This window comes from Muntiacus reevesi, chromosome 6 (assembly GCF_963930625.1).
Source record: "Muntiacus reevesi chromosome 6, mMunRee1.1, whole genome shotgun sequence".
Classification (NCBI taxonomy): domain Eukaryota; kingdom Metazoa; phylum Chordata; class Mammalia; order Artiodactyla; family Cervidae; genus Muntiacus; species Muntiacus reevesi.
In genome coordinates, this window is record NC_089254.1 from 36,965,817 (window position 1) to 36,986,549 (window position 20,733).

At 32.9% G+C, this 20,733-nt stretch overlaps 1 protein-coding gene across 2 annotated transcripts in view; it reads left to right on the plus strand.

Annotated features, from left to right (window-relative positions):
- HGF (hepatocyte growth factor) overlaps nucleotides 1–20,349 on the plus strand; it is an 81,161-nt gene extending 60,812 nt beyond the window's left edge. For both annotated transcript variants that reach the window (XM_065939094.1, XM_065939097.1), the window contains 8 exons: nucleotides 3,094–3,227; nucleotides 7,119–7,157; nucleotides 8,364–8,460; nucleotides 10,850–10,924; nucleotides 11,760–11,906; nucleotides 12,388–12,494; nucleotides 12,610–12,755; nucleotides 16,711–20,349. In XM_065939094.1, the coding sequence (XP_065795166.1) occupies nucleotides 3,094–3,227; nucleotides 7,119–7,157; nucleotides 8,364–8,460; nucleotides 10,850–10,924; nucleotides 11,760–11,906; nucleotides 12,388–12,494; nucleotides 12,610–12,755; nucleotides 16,711–16,887 (922 nt within the window). In that variant the 3' untranslated portion in view covers nucleotides 16,888–20,349. The remainder of the gene's footprint in view (nucleotides 1–3,093; nucleotides 3,228–7,118; nucleotides 7,158–8,363; nucleotides 8,461–10,849; nucleotides 10,925–11,759; nucleotides 11,907–12,387; nucleotides 12,495–12,609; nucleotides 12,756–16,710) is intronic.
- The last annotated feature ends 384 nt before the right edge of the window (nucleotides 20,350–20,733 follow it).

Consider the following 20,733-nt stretch of genomic DNA (forward strand, 5'->3'; position numbering starts at 1 on the left):
TGGAATGGCTGAAAACAGCAATGCCAATACCATATTTTAAAAAATCCATTGTTGTTGTTATTCAGTCACTCAGTCCTCTCCGACTCTTTGTGACCCCATGGACTGCAGCATGCTAGGCTTCCCTGTCTATCACCAACTCCCGAAGCATGCTCAAACTCATGTCCATCAAGTCAGTGATGCCATTCAACCATCTCATCCTCTGTTGTCCCCTTCTCCTCCTGCCTTCAATCTTTCCCAGCATCAGGGTCTTTTCCAATGAGTCAGTTCTTCATGTCAGGTTGCTAAAGTATTGGAGTTTCAGCTTCAGCATCAGTCGTTCCAATGAATATTCAGGGCTGATTTCCTTTAGGATGGACTGGTTGGCTCTCCTTGCAGTCCAAGGGACTCTCAAAAGTCTAATCCAACACCACAGTTCAAAAGCATCAATTCTTCAGTGCTTAGCTTTCTTTATTATCCAACTCTCACATCCATACATGACCACTGGAAAAACCATAGCTTTGACTAGATGGACCTTTGTTGGCAAAGTGATGTCTCTGCTTTTTAATATGCTGTCTAGGTTTGTCATGGCTTTTCTTCCAAGGAGCAAGCAAGAATCTTTTAATTTCATGGCTGCAGTCACCATCTGTAGTGATTTTGGAGCCCAAGAAAATGAAGTCTGTCACCGTTTCCATTGTTTCCCCATCTATTTGCCATGAAGTGATGGGACTGGTTTCCATGATCTTAGTTTTCTGTATGTGAGTTTTAAGCCAGCTTTTTCACTCTCCTCTTTGACTTTCTTCAAGAGGCTCTTTAGTTCCTCTTCACTTTCTGCCATAATGGTGGTGTCATGTGCATATCTGAGGTTATTGATATTTCTCCCAGCAATCTTGATTCCAGCTTGTGCTCCATTCAGCCCGGCATTTCACATGATGTATTCTGCATATAAGTTAAATAAGCAGGGTAACAGTATACAACCCTCATGTACTCCTTTCCCAATTTGGAACTAGTCTGTTGTTCCATGTCCAGTTCTAGCTGTTGCTTCTTGACCTACATACAGGTTTCTCAGGAGGAGGGTAAGGTGGTTTGGTATTCCCATCTCTTTAAGAATTTTCCATGAAAACACCACATTTTATGTTATGGGACTGCAAAGAAGCCAGCAAGACTTAGATGGGTAGGAAGATTTCCTAGTGGAAGGCTAGGAAAGATATTAGCAAGATATACATAATTGGTAGAAGTTGGTCAAAAAAGTGTAGGAGGAAAAATATATCAGGCAGAAGAAACAACTTGCCCAAAAGCCTTTAAATTGAACTGTTTGAAAATTGGAAATATTTTTTATTAACCATAAGGTTTAAGCAGTTTCATTTGGTCAGTGGACACAGAGAAGAAATTCTCTAGTGGGAAAGCCATACAGGCCTTTTAACCTCTGTTAAGGAGTTTGGGTTTTATCCTAAGCCCATATGGGTCCATTAAGAATTTTAAGCAAGAATTGGCATGGCCAAGATTAATGCTCATTTTAACACTGGTAGTTTTAAAATCATTTTTAGAAATATGATGGGGGTAGAGTGAGCTCTTTATCTGCTTGTGAGAAATAACTGTCTTCAGTGATTCCAGCATTAGATGCTTGACAGTTTTATGGTAGAAGTAGTTATGCTACAGAAATCTGCAAGGACAGCAAATAAAGACTCCCTCCATACACAGTTCAAAGTGCCAGTTGCTAAATATTTACCAACATACCACTGGAAATTTATGACATATTTATTCAGGAACTGCAATGATTATAACTTTAAATTCACTGTGTTTTGATTTGCCTTTGGGAATAGTTAAAAGTCATTTGGAAAGAACTTGTAGGTTATTGATGAATGAGTAAGTTGCATGGTACCATTTTGGTTTAAGAACAAATCTGTGACTGAGTGAAGAGATAATGCGATGTGATGATTTTGAACGAAGAGTCTGAAAAATGCTGTGTGTTCAAACACCTGACCTACAGCTGAAAAAATATGTGACCCTAGACAAATTAATTATTCTCTGTGGATTTCAATTTCTTCAAATACAAAGTTGCATAATCTTAGAGCCTGTCTCATCGGGTTTGTCTAAGTAAGTATGCAAGTCTACATAGTAGACTCTGTTACATGCACGTCTTTCCTGTTTTATTGGTCCAAAAAGTGAACCTGAGTTTGGAAAGACAGTCCAAGTTTTTATGTTGAAGTTCTTCCCAAATTTTAAAAATGACACATTAATTAAATTCAAGCATGATGGTAATTAATGTTGATGTTATATGAGTGGGCAGGCTTCCCTGGTGGCTCAAATGGTAAAGAATCCACCAGCAGTGCAGGAGACCTGGGTTGAATCCCTGGGTTGGGAAGATCCCCTGGAGGAGGGGATGGCAGCCCACTCCAGTATTCTTGCCTGGAGAATCCCATGAACAGAGGAGCCTGGTGGGCTGCAGTCTGTGGAGTCACAGAGAGTCCGGCATGACTGAGCGACTAAGCCAGAACACATATGAGTGGGCGTGGTCTAATAAAATAATATACAGCATTTTTTGCTTTTCATTTGTACTAAATTTAGTTAAGATGTAAAATGAGATGGCCTGAAATGTTACTCAGTTATCTTTCAAAACTATATCTTAAAATGATCAGTGAAATTTTCAAATTTAATAAGTTTATTAGCACATTGGTCAGCGTATCTTCCTGTATGTTGTCATAGCAGTGTTGCTAGTGAAGCTTGTTTACATGTTTCTGAAACATGAAAAAATAAATATTTTTGCAATAGCTTGTATTTTTATACATTTTATAACTTAGATCTTTATCATCTGCTGCTTTCTTGCATGGTGCATTGTTACCTTCCCAGTATAATTATTTAATAGAAACAATGTAATAAAATTTTTTATCTTTTTATCTATGCTGATTATTCAGCCTTATTCCTCAGTTAAAGAGCATGCTTCCAAACTGCAAGAACAACAACAAAGTCTCAAAAAATCAAAAAGAAAAATTCACAGCAGGTACTTTATGTTGTGCCTGTAATGAAAATTATGTGCTAGGGTTGTATCTTCTTGTTTTGTTTCTCTTGGACAAGATGTGTGCTTCTTGTGATGTTCCGAGTTTGCTGTTTACGCAGGCATATCTTCTGGGAACCAGATGCTAGTAAGCTGAATAAGAATTACTGTCGGAATCCTGATGACGATGCCCACGGTCCCTGGTGTTACACAGGGAATCCTCTTATTCCTTGGGATTATTGCCCTATTTCTCGTTGTAAGTACATTTTGTGATCTTTTTCAGGCGAATTATTTTAAATATACTGCATGCCCTAAAATGATAATTCAATTGGAGGTGGAAATAATACGGGAGGGCTAGAGTTGATCCCAAAATAAGGATGCACTCCAGACAGCAATACATATACACACAATTCCATCTCTCCTCTAGACAAAGAGACATTTTGCTGACCTTTTAAAAGAGATTTTTCCTCCCTCAGAAGATTTCTATTTGGAATCTAGAAGCAATACATGGCCATGGTTCTGACTGGGCTAGAAAGACTGCCTTGCCCCACCATCAATAAACTTGATATTAGCAATATATATTGATGCAGGAGGGCTTCCCTCATAGCTCAGTTGGTAAAGAATCTACCTGCAATGCAGGAGACCCCGGTTCAATTCCTGAGTCGGGAAGATCCACTGGAGAAGGGATGAGCTACCCCTTCCAGTCTTCTCGGGGCTTTCCTGATAGCTCAGTTGGTAAAGAATCTGCCTGCAATGCAGGAGACCCCGGTTCAATTCCTGGGTTGGATATATCTGCTGGAGAAGTGAAAAAGCACTCCAGTGTTCTGGCCTGGGTGTCAAAGAGTTGGACAGGACTGAGCGACTTTCACTTTTGGGGTTTCCCTATTAGCCCAGATGGTAAAGAGTCTGCCTGCAATTCAGGAGACCCTGGTTCAATCCCTGGGTCAGGAAGATCCCTGGAGAAGGAAATGGCAACCCACTCCAGTATTCTTGTCTGGAAAATCCCATGGATGGAGGCCCCTGGCGGGTTACGCCCCTTGGGGTCACAAAGAGTCAGACACGACTAAGCAACTAACACACACAGGCTCCAGAGCACAAGCTCAATAGTTGTGGCACGCAGGCCTAGCTGCTCCTTGGCACGTGGGATCTTCCCAGGTCAGGGATTGAACCTGTGTCTCCTGCACTGGCAGACAGGTTCTTTACCACTGAGCCACCAGGGAAGCCCTAATTTAAAAATTTTTCAAACATATGTTCAACTAACATTTTTAAACTAAAAATTAGTAATGTGGTATTGAAAGACTTGGGGGCATTACTAGTATTTGATTAAATGCTATTGCAGATAACATTTATTTCAATGCATTCTGAACATTAATTTCAGCAAATATTTTGCTGTCATTTTTCTAGCTATATTTATAACCAGGATTTATTTACATTTTATCACTAGTGAAAGGCTAAAAATATTTATCTTCAGAAGATTTGAGTCCTTATCTATTTAACTTCAGAGATTGTATATATCATTTTCACACTGTACATTTGCATTACAAAATATGCAAAGGCTTGTATTTCTTTTTTTTTGCATTCCTTTAAAAAAATATTTACAAAATTGAAAGTATGGTAGTGGGTGATGTGAAGAAAGCCCTGTTTTAAGATTATCAAGATGCAAAAGTAAAACGGTAGAAATGTCTATATTTGTCTATATATGTACACACACTATATCTTAGTATTAAATAGATATATATCTACTTATATAGTAACTAAGTATTAATTAGATATATATTTAAGTATCTGAGTATTAAGAGAATACAGTGGTTTAGAGTTGCAACTCTGACTTCCTAGGTAAAAATTGTAGTTCTAACACTTTTAAGTGCCTTGGGCAAATTGCTTCCACTTCAGTTTGCATTTACTTATTCATTTATTAATAATTTTAAATTGAGCTGCTACTGTGTGCAAAGCCCTATATAACATTCTAGGTATAGAAAATATAAACAGTGTCTCCTGTACTCAAATAATTTTCAATGTAGAGAGGAGACAGCTACATACCTAATCACAAATACAGTCATTTAAATACTTGCATATTAATATTAAATATATAATGAAATGGGAATACAAATGTCAGCCTGGAAAATATGCATTGTTCATAAAGTTTTGAATTTGAGTTGAAACTTTAAGGATCTATTAAAAGAAAGTTTTCTTTATGCTTTCAGTAAGAGCCCATGTTTGTTCTGAGGCCAAATATCAACACATAGACACATACATCTCTACTGTTCCACAGGAAAAACTTTTATCATTGACAAGCTTTTCTTCTTCAAAGTTAAGTTGAGTCAATATAAACAAGATTTGTATCATATATAGTTGTTCAGATTTGAGTACTATGGTAGAGATATGAAGGAAAAGTAAAAGAGAAGTGAAAATAGTATTTTAAGGGAAAAGGGAAAAGGCCTTGAAAGCTGAAGAAACTAGAATGCTTTTTAAAAATTTGCAATCTAACAAACTACCCAGAATACTTAGAAATCTGACTTTAAGTGGTATTACAGCTTTTCTAAATATTGGCTTACAGAAAAAAAAATATATAATTATTAAAGCCTCTAAATTATAATATCTAAATATTTTAAAACAAATTAAGTATTTTAGTGAGGCACAATAGCAAACTGAATATTTTGCAGAACTATTAACTTGATGCTTAGAAATAGGAAACTTGATATGCAATTAACAATACAATGAATATGCAATCAATCATAGTGCCTCGAAAGTTCTTAATTTAGGAGATTAAACTCTTTTGTTTTAAGAACTATAGTTTTCTGTTTTGTTTTTTTAAGTGCCCTTTAGGCTCTACCCCAAATGTTATCTTATTAAACATTTATTTAAAAAAAGAATACAATGAACAGTCTAGTCTTTTCTCACCACAACAATATAAGAAATAAATCGCTTTTCAGTTTGGAATTTTTAGAAATTAAGTGGAAAAACCAATATCCTTGATGTTTTAATGACCACATTTATACTATGAACTCAAACAATTACCTCAGCTGACTCTAAGACAAAACTCTCCCTCGGGATAAACTAAAACGAAAGGGAAATGATGAAATTTATATTTCACCTTTATGCTCATTCACTTAAAATATCTAGATCTGGAAAATGAACATAAACAAAAATGCTTTAGCATGTGTTAATTTTCTCAAAATTCCCCATAAATGAAAATCAAGTTTGCATCTATTACAAAGGAATCCATATGCCATTTTTGTTTCGTTGCTGGTTTATTTGAGCTCAGGGCACTTCTAGGGACTTAACAACCAGCTGGGTCTAAACAATGCCTGACTAAACTCTATGTCATCAATTCTAAACAGTCACACATTAAAATCCAGGAAATGTCTTGGGCCTCATTCATTGCTACTTAAGTATTTTTAAATTCTAGAATCTTCCAAGCCAATCTCTTTGCAGCAGTTAAACCCCACTCAGTAGAGAGGTTATAAAAAAGAATTAAGTATGAAGTGTTAGCCGTAATTTATTTGCAGTTTCCAGTATTCTTTTTTTAACACCTTTCCCTTTACTACCTAGAAAAACCAGTCTTTGAAATATTCTGACAAAACATAATTATATTTTGTTATCCCTCTTTTTCCATGGGTGAGGTTGATTTCTATATTCTCAAATTATTAAAAAAAAAATTCTGAAACATAGGGGGTGATTCAATTATCCTTAATCATATAAAAGATAAAAGTAATTTTCAGCAAAATTGCAGTAAAGGTATGTAGTTCATATGAATGGCCCAACCAAACAATAATAAGCAGTGGAATGTTCATTGTGTACAATGTTTGGCATGTTGGGAGAATGAGGCAGCTCCTCGGTGCCAGCAGTATAATTCAAACTGCCAACATCATCAAACATCATTCAAAAGTCATAAAGCAGGGCTTTCTTCACGTCACCACCACTACCATACTTTCAACTTTGTCTAGTAAAAGTGATGCAGAATTATTCAAAAGGGTACTATTACATTATATTTTTGAATAAAATGTAAAGAATTGTCTTAAATTATCAACTCATGGATATTTGGGTTTCAATACAAAATGATGTACTATTGAATAGTACATTTTATTTTTATATAACAGAAATATGTATGCATGAATTATGTATATATGTATATTTATTTTTACAGGTGAGGGTGATACCACACCTACAATAGTCAATTTAGACCGTAAGTAATCCTTCAAAAAATTTTATTTTATCTTAGTATCTATGTGTCATAAATGATGTCATTATTTACTTCATAAAAATATCATTATATAAACTTCCATCATAAAAATAAAATATTTTATATGAACACTTTTTCCTGTGTGAATGTATAAAGGTATTACAAAGACAACTGCATGCTAAATATCAAAATTCCTTGCTCTGTCAGAAAATGTTACATTAGACTTTGAAAAAGCATGTATAGTACTTTTAACTTGGGGTAGAATATATCCAGTGGCCCTTCATCATCCTTGAAATTAAATCAGGATGCCAAAGTTAGAAAGAAGGAAGCCAGAAGGCTGGAAAGTTATGCACTGTCTTTATCCTGCTCTGTCTTTAAAGCTCTTTGCATTTTCTATGAAGCAAAAGACGACACAATGTGAAAGGTTTAGTTAATCCTCAGTTTAGGAAAATCTAGACTGCATTTAGGAGTTGCTTGTGTCTGATTTTCACTCATTTCTTGGACTGAAGGAAGTTACTCAAATGTTTTGGTTTGAGAGACCACCTGCTGTGTCCCAGGCTGAAGAAGCAAATGGAAATCTATTTTAGACCATGGACAAGAGTGGATAGGATAAAGCAAGGAACACTGATGAGGGTCAGGAAAAAGTTTACTTCAAAGAGTCTGTGTTATATCATTTGGCTATAATGATTTAAACATAATGATGTCATTTGGATAAAATTTCAATTAAGATCACTTTGGTTAACATGTTGCAAAACAGTTCTACATTCTTACTGTACAAATTCAGAAGTAATAAACCAAATATATACATATTTTTCCCCCACAGAGGCTTTCCATTGATATTTAGAAAAAAAGCACTGTAAGTAGCATCGTTCTGTTGTGTTGAGGTTGGTCAGGAAAATACAATTGCTGTTAGACCTGCAGAACTTGCACAAAGGGAGCAAAGTCAGTGTCACTGTGATGTCAATTCTGCTGACCTTGAGTTGATTACTTTTTCTTTGTTATCTGTCTATTTAGATGAGGATAGCAAACATTTTGGGTCTGATTTCACACTGTATCACACTATTTACCTTTTATTTTTTCCAAAATGGTCTTCTGACACAATTACAGCAGTTACATTTGTGAAGTTACCGTCAAGTGCTTAGGAAAGCCGAGAGGCACAGGTGATTTCAAAATGTCTTGTCAAAATGTTGTGTTTGGTCCTCTTTTTAGATCCTGTAATATCTTGCGCCAAAACAAAACAATTGCGAGTTGTAAATGGAATTCCAACACGAACAAATGTAGGATGGATGGTTAGTTTGAAATACAGGTAATTATTAATAGACACAAATCATACATATTTGGATTATTTGCAGATAGTTGTATTCCCAGCAGCATGGCCATGTGCAGTCATGAAGGTTGTGCCCGACCCAAGGCACCCATGTGAGGGGGACACGAGGGGACGAATCACATTCTGCTTGCCAAACCTCCCTGGATTTTTCAGTTTGTGCTTCCAGAGACAGTGCTGTTTTAAATGTTTACAAAGGTCCCATATGTGTTGGCATTGTCCCCGATGTGACATCTTAGTTCTTGTTAAGCAAAAGACAACCACACAGGAACCTACTATACCTTGATATAACCATGGTAGTTGTAATACTTATGTTCATTTCCCAATTAAGGATATTATGAGATTATTTTCTAACATGTTTATGCACAATCATAGCAAAACATTTATATTTGATTTTAATTTCTGACTTTTTCATTGTCATTCCAATGAAAAATGACAATAATTTAAAATTCTAGAATATTTTATCATTAAGAAAAACAAATTATACTGAGAGTTGAACAGTTTTAAAATTATAATATTTGATATGATAAAACATGTCTATTGCTTAGTGTAAAAATCAATGCAATGTTCTATGTAAAATAGTTTTTCAAAATATACTATTATACAAAATTAAGATTATTTATTATAAGAAGTAAATACTGAAAATAGGAACTAGCTTTAAAACCTGATCTTAGAACTTTCTATATACTACGCATATTATACTGTATGGTAATCAGAATGTTAAAATTTTTTTTTTCTATATCTATCTCTATTGGAATGTCATCATGCAACATACCCCAAAGTGCACCTGAATTCTAGCCGCATTTTCCCTTGTTTTCAAGACACTGTTTCTCCCCCTGGCCTTTGTGCAGTTGGAGCTTTCTTCCTCCATATTTTATGCCTACAAAATTTTTATTCTTTAAATACAAACTGGAATATCTCCTTTTTTTCTAAACCTTCCCTGTTTCTTTAACTCTAGCCTCCTAGAATTTAGGAATAAAATTCATTTTTACTATAATTAAATCACAGTGACATTAAAGAAGAATAGAGACAACTTGAAACTGGTTATTTTTCTTTCAATGAATAAGTCAATTCTTAATAAACATGAAGTTTATATTCTTTAGACACCAAGTAGAAAATGACCTAGAGTTCTCTTAGTGTGTCTTTCTTTCAAGGAGTAACTCATCAATTTTTATAAATCTTTATGCTGATAATTGTAGGGTAGTAACTAAAATAGAATTACGAAACTCACCAGAATATTAAAGTTAATCATGCAATGTGAAGACATAATGAAGGCTGTAAAATTTGAGGGTGGTAATTTCTTAACTATAGAAAAATTTCTAATAATCTACATCGTTGAGCTAATTAGAGGATCTCTGCAAATCTCATTACTCCAGAAGAAAAGGCAAATACTTTTGAATTTATTCTTACTCATAGACTTCCTTTTGAAGTCGGCATCTTTGGAGAAGTAGGTGAAACTGTTTTTCACCAGATCAGTGTAGTATAAACTTTTTTAAAAAAGTACTCTTTTCCTTTTAAATCCAAGTTCTTAGTAACAACAGCTGTTTATCTATTCTTCCAAAACTCATAGAGAGGAATAGAAACTAAAACTCTCTCTATATATTCTTATCCTCCTTTGTGGTATAGGCCGTAAATAAATGTGGTCTTAGTCTGGGAATCTTATTCTGTTACTCTCTGAAGCACTGAACATCTGTACTCTTTGGAAATGTAAATTGTGAGTAGTTGTACTTTTTCCCATGTGTTTGCCAAAAAAGAATACATTTAAAGATTTTGGATATCATCAAATAAATATTCTAGTATTTATTATTCTTTAAAAATAATAATTTCCTAGATGATATATCTTGAAAAACTGTTTTAATTTGATAAGTAAAATGTTATATTGTTGATATTAAGTTGGACAAACAAATTTACTCAGTTATATACTAAGTTAACATATCAGAACTAAATAATGGTAATGAAAGAAGCAAATAGTGCATAAATATTATAATGTTACCACAAGATGGTTTTCAGAATTTAAATAAAAACTCAAATTTGTCATTTTCATAATCAAACACTGAATTTAAAATAGGTCTAATAATCCTATATTTATAGCACATACTTTCTCTTATAAGGATAAACTGCACACATGTGAACATGTGTTTGGGTATGGATCAATAAAGTTGATTATATAAAATTATAATAACATTATGAAAAAGAACATCATCAAGTATCCTTCTGATTAAAAACTACTCATTTTATTCTATTTGGATTAATATCTACATTTTCCTCTCAATGTGTTTATGCTTAACAAATGGAGCCATAGGTTTTGCATTAATTGGCAAGCACTCTTTCTGTACAGATGTTACTTGTTTTTCTTTCCTCTTTCTTTTAGAAATAAACATATCTGCGGAGGATCATTGATAAAGGAAAGTTGGATTCTTACTGCAAGACAGTGTTTCCCTTCTCGGTAAAGTGAAACCAATATTTGTTTTAAGCATTTAAAAATATGTATGGCTTCCCTCTAGATTCCCCCTAGAATGTATATTCATTTAACAGATATTCACCAACATAGGGTGAACAAATTAATTTATTTTTATTTTAGATTTAGCTTATGAAACTGACTTAATTAATACTTACTTATGAGTACTACTTCTGTCTACCTCTTTCCACGATTAGCACTACTCTCACTTGGGAGAAAATTTTGCCAGAATTATGTTAATAATTTTTACCCTAACCTCCTTCTTGAATTCTATATTTCTAGATAGAAATTCTTTTTCTGAATTAGCAACAAACTTCTTTCAGTCCTCACTTCTTTCTTATGTAGAGCCAGCCTCAGAAAAATACTGAGAATGATTTTCAGAGTAAACTAGCCTAAGGAAAAGACAAGGAAATAGCATTTGCTAGCTTACTTCTTGATTCTCATCAAGATTATACTGATTTTATTAATATAAATCTTCAATCCTTATTAATAAGCCAAACATATACACCTTTGAGATAAAAAGGAAAACTTGCAATAAATTATAATTCTTGTAATATGCTTTACCTGAGAATTTTTCATAAATGACCTACTCTCTAGCAAGAATAAGCAAGTTAAAAAAATAGCCGTTTAGAATTTCAGCAATTTAAAGGCTCTTCCTGCTTGTAGTATTCAGAACCTTCCAATAACAAAATGTGTTGCTCTTTATTACACTTTGAACTTTAAATTTAGGTTATTTATCTGCCCTTGTAAGCTAATATAACAATACATGTAAATAATATTACATAATTTAAAGTTATATTTTATATTTTAATTTTCTACTTAGAAACAAAGACTTGAAAGATTATGAAGCTTGGCTTGGAATTCATGATGTCCATGGGAGAGGAGATGAGAAACGCAAACAGGTTCTAAATGTTACCCAACTGATATATGGGCCTGAAGGATCAGATTTGGTATTACTGAAGCTTGCTAGGTTAGTTCCTTTAGATAGTTTAATATTTTTAACATACACTGGAATGGTTGAAACTTCTTCTTCAACTATGTGGTTATTCTTTCTCTCTCATGTGAATATATTATAAAGCATATGTCACATGTCATATGTGTGTGTATGTGTGTATATGCATACAGAGGCAAAGAGAGGGGCATTTTCAAATTGTTCATATGTGAATAAATGAAATTGGGTCAACAATATTGTTAGCCTGCTCTAAAACCAAAGCTTAGTGAGCAATTATATGATAACTTTAACAGGTAAAATAATGATTTAAAAATAGTAATGATCATTTATTCTTAAATATTTTCAAATAAATATTCATTTCTCTACTACCTACTTGAAGCAAATTTGTTTATTCTCTCTAAATGAAGCACATTAAACTTTCACACTGCATTTTAATATATTTATTTTGTGCTGAATCCAATCAAAGGTACTTACCATTATATTTATTTTCTCTTTTCAGGCCTGCTATTTTGGATGATTTTGTTAGTACAATTGATTTACCTAATTATGGGTGCACAATTCCTGAAAAAACCACTTGCAGTGTTTATGGCTGGGGCTACACTGGATGTAAGCTATTTTTAAAAAGATAAGGCAATATCATATTTATTTTACAAAAATATTTTGTAATTGTTTTTCACTTTACCCTATGCTCATTAACCATACATATTTTGCACCATTCCAGTGATCAACTCAGATGGTCTACTACGAGTAGCACATCTCTATATTATGGGGAATGAGAAATGCAGCCAATATCATCAAGGGAAGGTGACTTTGAATGAGTCTGAAATATGTGCTGGGGCTGAAAATATTGTATCAGGACCATGTGAGGTAAAAAAAGGGGGGTTTTTAAATAAGTAGCATGTGATAGATAACATAGTTTTTCCTGTTTATAATTTTTTTCTATTTTTTTCAAATAAGAATCATTGTACATCAGCCTGTTGTAAGAGAGAGGAATTGGAAAATATAATCCTTATTATTCTTGTATATCTCTTTTAGCTAAACAGTGAACAATCCATGTTTCATTAGCAGCAAACTAAGATGACATTTATCTCTCAAATAGCAAGAAATTAATACAGCCAAAACTCTAAGAGAAAGCTGTTCAAATTAGAAGTAGCCAACATGCAGTTTGATATCAAAGCTTGCATTTTTTTCTAATGTTTTTCTAAATGTATCCGGTCTTCCCAAATTCTAACTTAAGAGATCCATTCCTAACTTTAAACCTTTAAATGTGTTTTCAGTTAAGCCAGTGTGTGTGTGTGTGTGTGTGTGTGTGTGTGTGCGCTTCTATTTTAAAAAACCAGAGTGTGTGTGTGTGTGTGTGTGTGTGTGTGCTTCTATTTTAAAAAACCAGAAGGTCAAAGTTTGTGACTTTAAGATTTTGGACATTTTCATTTCTTAGGCAACTGTTCCTTCTACTTGGCAGTGTTCCTATCCCTATTTAACATAAACAAGCTGTTAAACTGCTATTTTAGATGTATTTTGAATGCAAGAGACAAGTTTTCCAACCCTGAGAATTCTGGAATTATAGAATACTATGTGTAGTAAAATATGGAGTGATTTCAGTAATAGTGAAATATCTTTTGACTTTTAGGAAAATGCCCTATGTATAGAGCATAAATTTGTATTGAAGTGCATATGCTATGTATATATTGCTTTGAGATTTCATCTTTGAAAAGAAAATAAAATATTTTTAAGTTAAAAAAAGTTAATTGCTTTAAAATAATATGATTAGAAACTGATTATGTGTTTATAACCACTTTGGAATTTGGTGGTTTTTGTTCTAATAAATCTAACATCACTAAGTCTATTATAACAATTGAAAAGTTACTAGGAATATTTTTTATTTATTTGTTTATTTATTTCCCAAAGAGCTCTGTAAATACAAAAATGTTGAGCTAGACCAAGTCTTTGAGATAGTTAGAAAGTTTACACTTATTCAAGTCTTACTGCCATTATTTGACAACTGCTCTTCTGGATAGCCTGTAATCTGGTTTATCATCTATGTACTCTTAGATTCCTAACTTTAGCACTGAAAAACTTATCTTATTATCACATATTTGCTATTTTTTATCTATTTACTTCAAATTGATTCAGCCACTTCTTAAAAATGCTTAATTTTTTTTACATCACTGCTATTTGAAATGATAATCACCAAACCACTGAAATCTAGATGCTTGAAAAAGAAATCTCTTAAACATTTGTATGATATCAATAGCATCACACTTAGTGAAAGTCTCTAAAAATGTAATTGACTTGAGCAATTTGTATCAGTGAACACTGGTGCATTAATTTAAAAACCAGATTAATTCATGTGGCAGAGTTTATATCAAGTCTTTTTTTAAAAAATCATTGGAATATAGTTACTTTGTAATGTGTTAATTTCTGCTCTACAGCAGTGTCAACCCGTTATATGTAAGCATATATTCCCTTTTTATTTTTAATTAAAAAATTAACCCCTACTCTTTTTTGAATACCTAGTTTCTAATCATTTGCTACTATTAGCAGAGCTATCCCTGATGACTCAGGTGGTAAAGAATCCGCCTGAGTTTAAGGAGGCCTGGGTTCGGTCCCTGCATTGGGAAGATCCCCTGGAGGAGGGCATGGCAACCCTCTCCAGTATTCTTGCCTGGAGAATCCCCATGGACAGAGGAGCCTGGTGGGCTACCCTCCTTGGGGTTGCAAAGAGTCAGACACGACTAAGGACTAAGCACACAGCATAACTGATATGCCTATAGAGAAATTTTTTGCATGTGCTTGAACCATAAGTTCTTTAGGATAGATTCTTAACATGGAATGATTTAACACTAGAGCAAGTTTAGATAATTTACATATTCTGTCAAATCGCCCTCAAAAGTTTCTATCAATTATTCTTCCGTAAACACCATATGAAAAATCCCCTTTTCTGATTGCTAAGACTCAGTATTGTCAATTTTTAATATTTTGGTACAGATGAAGAAGTGAAAGTACTAGTCACTCAGTTGTGTTCGACTCTACGACCGACCCCATGGACTGTAGCCCTCTGTCTGTGGAATTCTCCAGGCAAGAATACTGGAGTGGGTAGCCATTTCCTCTCCAGGGGATCTTCCTGATCCAGGGAACAAACCCAGGACTCCTGCATTGCAGGCAGATTCCTTACTGTCTGAGCCACCAGGGAAGCCAGTTCAAAATTTATCTCATTTTTGTTTGATCAGATTTTATTGTTCACATATTTAAGCATCTGTTCCTATTTTCAACATACTTTCAAATTACTTTTTCATTCATTTGCAAATTTATCTGTTAAGTCATTTGTCTTTTTCAAGTTGATTTGTAGGAGTTTCAAATGTTCTTTCAATCTGTGGCTTTATTTGAACATTGTTTATGATGAACTTTGGCATTCAGAAGACTTTCACTTCATTGCACTTTTTTGTGTGCTATTTATTCATTTATTTTTAATTGAAGGATAATTGCCTTACAATGTTGTGGTTTCTACTATAGAACAACATGAACGTGCTATAAGTGTACATATATCCCTACCCACCCCACCCCATCCCACTCCTCTGGGTAATCACAGAGCACCAGGCTAAGTTCCCTGTGCTATAGAGCACCTCCCCACTAGCATCTATTTTCCACATGCTGGTGTGTGGATGTTAATGCTGCTCTCTCTATTTGTCCCATTTTCTCTTTCCGCTGCTGTGTCCACAAGTCCCTTCTGTACATCTGCATCAAGTCTCTTTGAATAAACTATTTTCCTTAGTATTTTATCTTCTGCGTCACCCCCACCTTGATTTATCTATCATAGAATGTTGATAGCTCTCTTCTTTCCACTTGTATTACAGAATTAAATTTTGCAGTAGTTTAGTTTATCTCATCTGTTGGGGGAAAATGAAGATAGTCCCAATCACTCTTCTAGATACAAAGATGCCAGAAGTCAGTCACTACAGTCCTAGGAGGCTACATGGCACAAAAAAGTGATGCAGCACATTTTAATGATGACATATAACAATGTCTATAAACATAGCATCTATATTAAAAAAATATACATGCAAATCCTTTTATCAATCTATTCATCTTTCATCTATATGATTATACACCAGGGTTACCATACACGCTTTCCACAAAGAGTAAAAAAAAATATAAATATAACTCTATTAACTACTAATACTAAATAACAGTAAGTGCAGGAACATTCCTTCTTCAGGCCCAGAAAAACAATTTCTAAACAGTAAATAGAATTGTTTTACTACCTACAAGTTTTTGTTTAACTTGTTAAAATCATTTTGGGGGCAGGGTTGAGGGAAGGGAAGAAATTAGATAAAAGTTAATGTAGCTTAATCATTTAAACTGTATGATTACAGGTGAGTTTTTTAATGTATTCTTCTATATTTTCCACTTTTTCTATATTGAACATACTCACAACACCAGAAGCAAACCAAAGTGAATATAAAACCTACTTTCCTAAAAAGCTATCAGTGGTTATGTATTAATTAGTCTGCATGGAACAAAAGCAAAAACCACTTTAAAACATGAGTGACTATTTTAGAAAAGATAAATCATTCTTAAATGATTACTGCACATGATAGAACACTTTTGAACCTTTGCATTTATCTCAGTCTTGAGTTGTCTAATAGAAAGACAACCAATGGTTTAGTACACCAATTGGATGTCTTCATATTTTAGTTGAAGTTATTCTCCTTTTTACATATATATATTTGAGATATAAATTGGTATATGAAATGTTAATGACTTGTTAATTTTTACTTCTAAAATAATGCTTTGCTGTTATTGTTGCATGCCTCCTTCCTAGGGAGATTATGGCGGCCCACTTGTTTGTGAACAGCATAAGATGAGGATGGTTCTTGGAGTCATTGTCCCCGGTCGTGGCTGTGCCATTCCAAACCGCCCTGGCATTTTTGTCCGAGTAGCCTATTATGCAAAGTGGATACACAAAATTATATTAACGTATAAGGTACCACAGTCCTAGCTGGTGCAACTGTCTGAAGCTTCCGATAACACAAGTCTCTTTTACATGAAGATTTTGGAGTACATGGAATTAAAATGTGTAACTTAAAAATCCTGAGACAACTACTTGAGTGTCATGTTTGTTAAGATACTCATTAATATTTATGGGTGTTTGCTGTTGTTTTGTTTGTCAGTGTTACTTTGTAAATGTTGAAGTGAATTAAGGTACATGCAAGTGTAGTAACATATCTCCTGAAGATACTTGAATGAACTAAAAAATGCAAAGGTATAATTGCTGGATGCTAAAGATATAATGGAAAAGATCAATTAATCTCTCTCAGCTGCTTTCCAAGGTTAGTTTCATAATAATAAATAAGTCATAAGTTAAACATTATTTCAACCTCACAAAAACAATTTATATCTTGTGTCCTTAAATTGTAACTCTGTATTAAATTATATTACCTTTAATATGCTATACATCATATTTCATTCATTTCTCATCATGTATCCTGTAATACTGGTACATATACTTTTTACAAAAACATATACCTATATGCAAATACATGGGTACACATGTGCATACACTACAGTTCACATTGTAGTGTATCTAATGTAATCCCTAAATATTCTGAAATTGTATCTTTATACTTTTTCCTTAAGAAAAATATTAAAAAAATTCTAAAGACTAGTAGGAATATTAAGGAAAAGTGCAAGATAGAAGTGACTAGATCATCCTTCATATAATCTGCAGATGACCTCTACTCCTTGGCAATTGAGGTGTGGTCAGACACACAAAGTTAAATAACACCTAACCTAGGTGCTTACGTATATTTATTATCCAAGTTATTTTAGATAGTTTCTAATTCTTAAGGGGAATAGGCTACTTGTTTATTAGTATTTTTTCTTTCAAATTTAGGGACACTTATTTATGCAAGGTATTTTTATATCTTTTTCCCTAAAGTAGTTAAAAAAGTGAGAGATAATTAATTGAAATTTAAAAGTGTTTTGGGCTTTAAGATGTATTTAAGGATGTTAAGCCTAAGACTTGCTGCTGTGATTGGCTTCTTTCTCATCTTCTTTAACTTAAAAACAAATATCTAAGAGGAAAATTCCCATGTCTCTAAAATTTGTAAATAGCCTTTCACCAAATTATGCATTAAAATATATATTGAAGAAAGAAATAAAAATAACTTTGTCTACCTGGAGGTCTTTTAGTCTAATAAAACTTTACTCAAGTAAAGGAAAAAAGTGTAAAAGGAAAGGAACTAGTTTGTCTAAACTGTGTATTCTATTATTTTTTAAAGTACAGTTAAATCTGCTGAATGAGGTATTTTATCAAAATACCTTTATTTTATCTTACTTAATTTTACATAGATCTTTCCTAATGCATGGGAAATTTCAAATTTTGTATTCTGTATGATAATAACCAGACCATATTTATTACTGTATTAGTCATGATTAGCTAAAGATCATGTATTTGTCAAGAAATGAGATAACAAAGAGTAATTTTATATGTTCTGAAGTTTCACATAATATTCCTGTATAAAAATTCTTTAAAAATAATTATTTGAATATTTTGAATCTATTATTTCCATTTGTCTAACTTGTTTCTTTTGTATGACCTCAATTAAGGCCAGAGATCCAAATGCTCTAAAAATTCCAGAAGACATTGTTCAATCTTGAGTAAAACGGTTTTAATTTTACTCAAGAACTTAGTCCAGATTATGGGGAGCAAACCCAAAATTCTTTTCGAAATGTGCCATTTTATTTATTTTTTGTAATAATATATGTGCTGGTATCAAGAAACAGTGAAAGTGAAGAGAAATCCAACAAGTTTCTAGTACATATCAGTGTATCTGATTGTACTTTTCTCTCCTATACATAATATACCATTATAATCAAACACAGAAATTTCCAAGGTAAATTGTCTAGATATTAAAGTATTTTTCAGTTTCTTCTTGCTAAGTGACAAAATTTTATTGTCGCATATTAATAATATTTGTAAAACACTTACTAAATTGCAATTCTTTTAAATACTCACATTTAAAAATATTTCTTTTATGTCTTTTCCTCTAAATTTCCACTGAGGGATAGAGATGACATAGATACAGAATGAAGCTAACTTTATAGACATTTTGAACTCAGTGTTTTCCATTTTATTAAATGGTAAAACAAGACCACCAATAAACTATCAGACATGTGTAAAAAGCAGTCCTTTCTTTGGGAGTTTCCTTTTTATAGGAGATTGATGAAATAGATATAAAAGCACGATGAACAAGACCCATGTTATTTTAGGTGGTGGAACGGGAAATAACCGTGTCACTTTTCTCTGGTGAAAGATACTATTTCCTGGACATTCTTTTTTCTTAATAAAAATTAAAAATCCATTTCATTTGAGTCGTGGAAAAAAGAATCTTTAAATTAGAAGTTTTCAATGATATTTTTATTTTGGCTGTTTGAATAATGATTATATGCTGTTATAATTGTGGACATTTTCTTATGTCTACCAGGAATAGTAATGTAAAATTAAAATATTTGTCATAATGCCTCTGCCGTGCAGAAGGAATGATAATCCTTTTGTGTACTTCTTTAATTTTATTGTAAAATGTGTAATGACTTTTACCTATCTGCTGTGGGCAGGTCCTCAGCAAAATGGCTTATATTGAGTGAATCTCTAGTATTAACAGGCTCTTGCTTGCTATCTAAGTGTTTCAAACTATGGGAAATGTGAGACACTGGAAGGCAAGAAAAATAACAATAATGACATGTGATAACAAAATTGTATTTCACTTATTCCTGTGAATATTTCTTGTTGGTACCAATGGTACTGTAGAAAGTGAATGTTATAGCCACAACATTCTCTTGAAAAAAACACTGTCAAGAAATAAGAATTTTCTTGTTATTTCTAAACATTTAAAAAGAAATACTGGCTTTGCAATATAGGGATCATGTGGTGAAGAATTTTAATAAACTCATATTAAAAATATTTTAAATTGATGTAAGTCCAAAAAAGAACTACTTTCAATCAATTATATCACATATTTATAGACAAACTCATTTGAGAAATAAAGTTAATTTGAATGAGATATAATCTTTGGGTGAATAAGTTACATTTCATAATAAAATCCAAGAGAATTTACCTTTCAATATTCAACTGAATTTTGAACTAAGAATTTGCTAATATAAAAATGTTAAAATTCTCTGGACCCTATAAATATTGACAGTGTAATTTTCAGTAGGTTCACTTCCATTTGCACAGAAAGTTTCTGTCTTTAGGAAACTGAAAATGGAGTACTGTGGATGTTATTGCTGTTTGTCTTGTATGTAAATAGGAAATAGATAAGCTGCCTATTGAGTGGTATAGCTGGACGCTTACCCAAAGGGGAACACTGTGGTTATGACGTGTATATAAATTTTCTGTAGTTAATAAAGTTGTTATTTTTATAACCATGCTTATTATTATTAATAAAATATTTTATCAAAATGCTCTCCTCATTTTAGTTATATAAGTGGACATATTTGAATCTGCTCTGGGGTTAATGAGAAAAATAAACAACAATGATGTCATTGACAGAAATTACATAGGGTTTATTGCAAGAAAGATCATGTAACTTGTGTATAGAACTAAGACAAAAACTATTATTCTATTACAACTTCTATCTATGATAATATCAGTGATCTTCAGTAAACTGTTCATCTCTATGGACTTTAATTTCTTCCACTGCAAAATATAATCATTCATTCTTCATATTTGCTAGAGTGATGCTATGATACAAGTTGTCATGAATGATCATCTGAATTCCTTTACCATATTACTATATATTACAGAAGGGATTATAAGTCAATTAATCACTTTAGAATTTATCTT